The sequence below is a fragment of the Saimiri boliviensis genome, chromosome X, assembly GCF_048565385.1.
Source record: "Saimiri boliviensis isolate mSaiBol1 chromosome X, mSaiBol1.pri, whole genome shotgun sequence".
NCBI classification, from domain to species: Eukaryota; Metazoa; Chordata; class Mammalia; order Primates; family Cebidae; genus Saimiri; species Saimiri boliviensis.
This window is the reverse complement of record NC_133470.1, coordinates 108,658,966-108,667,549: the sequence shown is the minus strand read 5'-3', so window position 1 is coordinate 108,667,549 and position 8,584 is coordinate 108,658,966. Positions and strand designations below refer to the sequence as shown.

The window sequence follows — 8,584 nt, the reverse complement described above, 5'->3', positions numbered from 1 at the left end:
AGTAGTGCCTGCTCTGCAACCACCCCGAGGTGTTCCCTGGTGTTATTGTTACTGTATTTTCTTTAATTTATAGTTATTGGTAGTACAGTGAGAAGAAAGGTGACCCCTTCACCAGGTCCATTCCTGGGCCTTGGGGAAGCCCCTCTAATCACTGGCACTGCATTAGTTTTTGTTTAGGTGTTCCAGCGTGTGGGGTTCCCTTGGGCAGAGGCCATGTCAGGGAAATACGTCATACCCCTCTGTACTGGCCCTGTGGAGGTTGTCATACCGTATTTCCACAGCGGTGATCAGCCAGGAGTAGAGTGGCTGTGATGTAGGCCCAAGTCAGGGGGCCCTGCCTTGTGAAGAGCAGGTGAAGTCAAGGCTTCTGGAGAAGACAGTCTAGCCTCCTCTCTGTAGTGCGGCTGCAGTATTATGAAGGTGTGAGAAAAGCAACCAGGCCCTTTGCTCTCTCCCCAAGCTATAGATAGCAAGAAAAGGTACCATGAACTTGTGCAATTCACCCCTCTTAGTACTCTGAGAATGCGGACTTCTCTCCCACTCAAGTGGTAGCCACAGACCTCAGTTCAGCACTCCTGAGCTGTGCACTGCAGCCCTGGAGTGAGCACAGGCTTTTTGTTCCATTAACAACTTGGTGGACAGAAGAGGCAGGGATCATGGTGGTGGCAATGGCAGAGACTCTCATTTGGCTTTGGGAGCTCCACCTCAAGGAAACAAAGAGCCATGGCTGATCAAAGTGATCATCCAGGAGTAGAGTGGCTGTGATGTAGGCCCAAGTCAGGGGGCCCTGCCTTGTGAAGAACAGGTGAAGTCAAGGCTCTTGGAGAAGATAGTCTAGCCTCCTCTCTGTTGTGTGCCTGCAGTATTATGAAGGTGTGAGAAAAGCAATCAGGCTCTTTGCTCTCTCCCCAACCTGCAGATAGCAAGAGAAGGTACCACAGAGTTGGCAGTAGCAGACAGACCTTCAGTGGCCCGTGGGAACTCCACCCCAGAGAAAAGAAGAGCCACTGCTGATCAAAATTATTGGCTGGGGGTGGGGCAGCTGCACTGTGGCTCCCAGCCAGAAGGCCATGTTTGGTGAGAAGCAGACGGGGCAGGGACTCATGAAGAAAATAGTAAGGCTACCTTTCTGTATGAGAGCTATGGCCTGTTGGAGGCACACGACAGTTCTATAGTTTTTGCTCCCTCCTCAGACTGAGAACAGAAAGGGTAGGGAGGGGCCTTGACAACGGCAATCACAGAAGGTATGCTAATTACACCTGGGAGCTCCATCCCAGATAATTGCAGAGCTGCCACCAATTGGACTACTCAGGCAGAGGTGGAGAGGCTGTACCCGGGTCCCAGGCCAGTCTGCAGTTTGTCTGCTTCTCAGCACTGTCGATGAAGACTCTATCCTTAGGGCATGTGAGAGGGACTGGCCTCCCTCGATGGCAGTGCTATAGCAGCTAATGCTGGGTTGTTCAGGGATCCAAGGATCATGGAGCTTCATGGGTGCTTGAGGCAAATCTCTGTGTTAGTCTGGAGGTATAGGGGGTCAGGAAGGCTCTCTTGTGCCCAAGGTTGCTAAGGTCTATCGCAGAAGGATGGATCCCAAGGACTTTTGCTCATTTACCTTTTCTCCGTGGTAGGAAGCCTCCCCTGGCTCCATGTCAGTCCCAGTGGGAGGCTGTCCTGCCTCTTCTCTCTCTGCTCTCTGTGGGTTACTATTGTTTCCTTAATTAATTCTGATGTGGCCTCCTGGATGATCAACCTGGTTTACTCCTCACTCTGTCACTTCTCTGTGAGAACAACACAAAATAGCTGCTTCCAGTCAGTCATCTTTGTCATTCCTACTTTAGGTTTTTGGAAGATTATTCTGTAATTTGTGAGTAATGACAGTTGGGTTTATTCTTTCCTAATTATTATACTTTTCATTGCTTCTGTCTTCAGTGATTTCATTAGTATGTCTATTTATTTTATATTTATAAAGGACTCCCATATATGCAGCATTTCTTTACTTACTTATAAACCACTTAAGACTATACATTTCTTACTCATTTCAGTTTTACCTGTATTCAATTATCTTGACAGCTAGTATTTTGTTTTCATTCACTTTTTTATGTAAATCCATTACAATTTCTTTTTTTGTCTAATTATATTAAAAGTGTCTTTTGATCTTTACATTATTTGAAAATTAACTTAATGTTTAAGGTTTTTATAATCAGATTAAATTAATGTAAGGGTTAAGTCAATTATTTATTTAAATTATGAAGAAATGTAAGGGTTAAGTATTTCTGTTAATTTTTAAGGTTTTTACAGTTAGAATTTCTTCAGTTTCAACTTAAAGATTCTAAGTTTAAGTAGTACTTTTCTTTCTGGATAATGCAAATATATTTAAATATTTTAGATTCAAACCAGTATTCATGATTTGTGGCTATGTTTGTAGTACAGAAGATTTATTGTCTGTTTTATTACTATAAATTTATACCATCAATATTTTTTAATTTACCCCCATTTTCAGCATTTTAAAACTTCATTATTTTTTCTAACATGTTATTTGGTGATTCTGGGGTTATTTCTATGTCTTAAGTAAATCTTATAAACCTTTCTGTGTAATAGTCTGCTGGCGGTAGTTTTAGTTATTATTCAAAGATGTCTCTTATTTTATTACCATCTTTCTTGTAGTGGCTTCCTGAGCATATAATACTATATTGACAGTAGTGTTTTTCTAGATTAATTTGAAGGTGTTATTCCACTATCTTGTTTCTTTGTGGTTCTGATAAGTTACCTCTAAAAAGTAGTTTGCTATTAAGCCAACTCTCTGAAATAAACATAAAAATGAAAAGAATTGACTTATAGTAACTATAGGGCTTGACAATTTTCATGGTTGTGTTTAGGTAGCGATGTGATATCTCTAAAAGTGGAGATGAAGAGACATGTGAAAAATATAATTTTTTTGAGTGAATGGTTTTATTTCATTCAGGCTGAAATTTATAATAGAATCCTTTCTTTTTAAAAAACTTTGTTACACCCTTTTCTTCCAACTGCATTATCTCTCATTCCACGCTTCAAGTTGTATAAAGTACGTGGTGTCTTTACTTCCGTCCTTTTCTTGAAATGCTTATAATCACATAAAATCCCATTTATTTATACATGTATTAACTTAATGAGAAGTATTTCTGTATGTATAACTTATTCGATGATCATTTTATTGATAACTATTAACTGTTTCTAGTGTTGTATTCATAAGAAAATGATGCTATATATAGCCTTGAGATTAAAAATGGTAAAAATCTACAACAATAAATTGGAAGTACTGATTCTTAATGCTCCAACTGGGAACAAGGACCCTGAGCTTAGAGAGCCTTAGAAAACAGTGATTTCTGTGCCCAACTAGTTTCCATTCTAATTAGTGTTTTGAGCTCATAACAGCAGAGCAAGACTCTTACTGCACTAAGTACAAACCAGGTAAAATGACTTGAACCCTTAGACTAGTGGAGGGTTTCTGGTTCTTGTTTATTTCCTTCCTTTTCCCACACTTTTCTTCATGATTTGGTCTCCTGGGAACTAGGCCTATCAGAACCACCTAAGATAATAATTTAATTTAAAGATTCTCGGGATCCTACCAAATCAAGTTCCTAGGTATGACTCCCAGGCACCTTTTGCTATAAATCCTGTATAAGAACATAACCTCAACATAGAAACCCAAGGTTTTCTTAGGAGAAAAACATCTTAAGAGGTCTATGGGAGAGAAGACAGTAAAGAGCAACCTAAAGATTCATGACATATATTCATATATTATAGTGATACTACGAGTAAACTGAAACTTGAAATGATGAAACTTTTATTGAGCATCATGCTGAAGCCCAGAAGAAAATGCCACCTCCCACTGAGACTCCTCTAATCTGGCACTTCAAGATGTCCCCTCTGCTCGAGGATCTTTAAAAGCACTTTCTTTGAACCACAGATGTCCCATACTCCTTGAAATCCACAGAGGTGACCCACATTGGCCTGAAACTGCTCATAGAGGTCATGATGGATGCACCAATCCATGCAGAGAAGCATCTATCAGGAGAAGCAGTGATCTTGATGGGAGTACCTTTGGAAGCCAGCTGCTCCAATTCTTTCATGAGCCTTTCCTCCAGCCCAGGGAAGAGAGTGGTGCCCCCGGAGAGCACAATTTCTGCAAAAAGGTTCTTCTGGATGTCAGTGTCACACTTCATGATGCTGCTGGAGACCATTTTTGAGAGTCCTGGGCTGTGGATGCCCAGCCGGTCAGGTGCAAAAAGAACCTCAGGCACTTGGTACAGCTCATGCCCAAAGTTGATGACATGTCCATCTGGCAGTCTGTATGCTCCCAGGACCTTTCCCCGACACTTGTGTAGCTCTTCCTCTGGCTCCAAGGCGATGTAGCACAGCTTCTCTTTGATGTTATTTACCACGGCCTTGTTAAGGATGCAAGGGAAGTTACACCCACTAGCAAAGAGGAGCCGGGTGAGGTGCTCTGTGATGTCCCTCCCTGCCATATAGAGTTTGGTGACTGCGTGAGGCAGGGAGTAACCCTCGTAGATGGGGACAGTGCAAGTGACCCCATCACCACTGTCCACCACCAGGCCTGTGACACAGGCAGAGGCATAGAGCGCTGCCACTGCATGATTAGACAGGTAAAAAGCAGGCACACTGAAGTTCTCAAACATAATTTCTGCAACCTTTTCTCGAATTGCTCGAGGGTTCAAAGAAGGCTCGGTCATAAGCACAGGCTGTTGGCTAGGTTTTACTCGCAGCTCCCACTCAAAGAGATGTTTCCAGAGTGTCTCCATGTCATCCCATCCTGTTACCAGTCCACGCTCAATGGGGTAGTGCAAATATAAGGCCTCACACTTGTATAGGGCTTCTTGTCCCACCAAGTACTTCTGACTGGGTCTTACTAAAGGCTTGTTGACTTTAGGATATCCCAAGACAGAGTTAATGACATGGCGGGGCCCAAGCTCTCCAGACAGGCCTGCTTTGCAGAGTCCTGAACCGTTGTCAAAAATTACAGCAGGAACATCTAATATGTGTGGGTTAAACATGTCTGTGGCGTGCTCTTCTGGACTGCCCCCAAATAAAGAAAGAACACTTACGTCACTTTGTGAGATGACAGGCACCTTTAGAATTTTTTTAGGCTGCAGGGTTCCGAAGTTCTCAGGTTATCACCCAGGTAGAACTAGTAGGCTGCCTTCAGTTTACAAGGAGAACCCATCCTCAACCTCTGAATCTTGTCTCCTTTCTGTAGGCCCAGGGCCTGCTGAGGCAACATGAAGGGTGATTGCCCTCTCTGTCACAATCTAGCCAAGGCAACAATTGTCCCCGCTGAGACTCAGAGGGGCGGGGTCTCTTGAGCATCAGAGAGGTGGGGCCTTTTGAGCATCAAAGGGGTGGGAGCTCTTGACATCAGAGGGGTGGGGCCTCGAGCATCACAGGGGTGAGGCCTCTTGAGCATCATAGGGGTGGGGCCTCTGAGCCACTAGTGCTCCCTACTTAGATACAAAGCCAAAGAAATCAAATCATACCTACGGAGCTGCGAGAAACACTATTCTATATGCTTTTGCCTGGAATTCTGTGGTCACTTTTTTAAGATATATATTTAGGAATAGAATTGCTGAGTCATATGACAACCCCATGTTAAATTATTTGATTTTAATTTATGTAAGTTCTTTGTTCCAATGTGGTGGTGACACTTTACATTCCCACAATCACTGTAGGAATGTTCCTACTTCTCCACATGCTTCTAAATTCTATTATCTGACTTGAGGATTCTAGGCATTCTAGTGTGTGTAAAATGTTATCTTATTGTGGTCTTGATCTACAGCTTTAAGTATCCATGTTGAGAATCTTTTTTATGTGCTTATTGGCCATTCTAATCTCTTCTTGGGGGAAATGTCTATGCAGACTCTTTGCTCCTTTTTCATTAGGTTGTCTTTTGATTATTCCATTGTAACTGTTCTTTACACATTCGAGAGTCTCGTGTTTATCAGATACATTATGTGCATACATGCTTTTATTCTTGTATTGTCTTTTCACTTTCTTGTTAGTGTTCCTGAAATTACAAAGCTTGTAAATTTTAAAGTAGTCAAGTTTCTCTGTGTTGTCATTTGTTGTTCATATTTTGTGTCATATCTAAGCATTCATTATAGAATTTAAGATTCTTAAATTTATCTTTTTGTTTTCTTTTAAGTATTTTAAACTTTTAACTATTAATTAGTTTTTTCTAATTTTTATTTATGGTGTGCATTATGTTTTCAACTTCATCCTTTTGACTGCAGTTCTATTCAGTTGTTCTAGCACCATTTGTCGAAAATAGTATTTTTTCCCTCACAGAATGGCTAGTATCCTTTTCAAGCAACAGTTCACCATAGACAGACACCTGGGTTTATTTTTGGACTCACTGCTCTATTCCATTGATGTATATCTCTGTCATCATGCTGGTAGCACACTGCATTGATTTCTGTTATTCTGTAATAGATGTTGTAGTTACAAAGTTTGAGTACTTATTTGTGCTTCCTTTGCAAGATTGTTTTGGCCATTTTGGGTCCCTTGCAATTCAATACGCATTTTAGGATCAGCTTGCCAATTCCTTCACAAATGTCACATGGAATTTTGACAGACATTGCCTTGAATCACTAGGTCAATTTGGGGAATATTACCATCTTAATAATGTCAACTCTTCCAATCCATGAACATGTGATTTTATTTTGCCAATCACTTACATATTATTATTTTAGTTTCTTCAAACAATATTATCATTTTCAGAAACTTCTATACTAGTTTTGTTAATTTTTTATTTCCAAGTATTTTTTTAATAATTGGAATTGTTTTCGTGGTTTTTTTTTTTTTAATTTTATCTTCAATTCGGGAGGGGGGATACATGTGCTTATTTGTTACATAGGTATTACATGTATAATGGTGAGAGTTGTGATTCTAGAGTACCCATTAACTAAATATTGGACATTGTATTCAATAGGTTATATTTTATCTTTCCTTCTTCTCCCACTCTTATGCCTTTGGAGTCTCCAGAATATATTTTGTCCATCTTTATGTCCATATGTATTATTTGTTTAGCTTCTACTTATAAGTGAGAACATGTGTATTTGATATTCCGCTTTTATGTTAGTTTTCTTAGGGTGATGGCCTTCAGCTCCATCCATGTTGCTGTAAGAGACATGACTTTATGCTACTGTATGGCTACATCATATTCCATTGTGTATATATACCACATTTTCTTTTACTAACTAACCGTTTGTAGACTCATAAGTTGGTTCCATAACTTTGCTATGGTAAATAGTGCAGTGAAAAATATGTAAGTGCAGATGTCTTTTATATACAGTATAGTGAATTCTTTTCCATTGCTTAGATACCCAATTGTAGGATTGCTGGATCAAATAAGTAGTTCTATTTTTAGTTCTTTGTCACATCTATATACTGTTTTTCATAGTGAGTGAAGTAGCTTACTTTCCCACCAGTAGTGTATGAACATTCTGTTTTCTCCACATGCATGTAAACATATGTTGTTTTTGACTTTTTAAACAATAGTTATTCTTACTGGTGTAATACGGTATCTCTGTGGGGTGTTCATTTGCATTTCTCTGGTGATTAGTGATGTTCAGCATTTCCACATGTTTGTTAGCAGCTTGTGTGTCTTCCTTTGAGAAGCATCTATTCATGTTCTTTGCCCACATTTTAATAGGGTTATTTGTTTTTTTCCTTTGGATTTGCTTACATTTTTTACAGATTCTGGATTTTAGTCTTTTGTTGGATGCATACTTCAGTACAGTATTTTCTCCCATTTTATAGGTTGTCTGTTTCCAGTCCAGAGATGTGGAGGAGGAGTTAGCAGAGATAAGGATATATATATAATACTAGCCAAAATTCCTAGTATTTGTTGATACATGTTTGAGAAAATGGAGAGACAGCCAACCTCTATAATTATATATGTATTTCAAATTTGGAATTCACAGAATACCGTGGCTTGAGGGAAAATTCCACAATCTGCATTATACGTATTTCAATTCAAATTTAGATTAATGGATAAAGTTGACTAAGTAAAAAATACAGATAGAAAACAAGATCTCAGGCACTCCTACACTTGGGTTCTATGTACAATAGAGAAAAGAGAGATAGGCTAAATGTATACTGTGAGAAAAGCTAGAAAGAGAACACCATTGCAACAACAACCAGAAATATGTTCTGCTCATGGCAGAATAATTGGTTCTAGATTTGACCACCGCAAATACTGTTAACAACTACAAAAGTAGACAAAGTAGCCGGGCGTGGTGGCTCACACCTGTAATCCCAGCACTTTGGGAGGCTGAGGCGGGTGGATCACAAGGTCAAGAGATCGAGACCATCCTGGTCAACATGGTAAAACCTCGTCTCTACTAAAAATACAAAAAATTAGCTGGGCATGGTGGTGTATGCCTGTAGTCCCAGCTACTCAGGAGGCTGAGGCAGGAGAATTGCCTGAACCCAGGAGGCGGAGGTTGTGGTGAGCCGAGATCGCGCCATTGCACTCCAGCCTGGGTAACAAGAGCAAAACTCTGTCTCAAAAAAAAAAAAAAAAAAAAAA

At 40.1% G+C, this 8,584-nt stretch overlaps 1 protein-coding gene across 1 annotated transcript; it reads right to left on the bottom strand.

The window, feature by feature from the left end:
- Positions 1-3,806: 3,806 nt before the first annotated feature.
- Positions 3,807-5,250, bottom strand: ACTRT1 (actin related protein T1). Its single transcript, XM_003931108.4, has one exon. It carries the CDS (start codon positions 5,049-5,051, stop codon positions 3,921-3,923), a length of 1,131 nt encoding a protein of 376 aa, XP_003931157.1. The 5' UTR covers positions 5,052-5,250; the 3' UTR covers positions 3,807-3,920.
- Between the last annotated feature and the right edge of the window lie 3,334 nt (positions 5,251-8,584).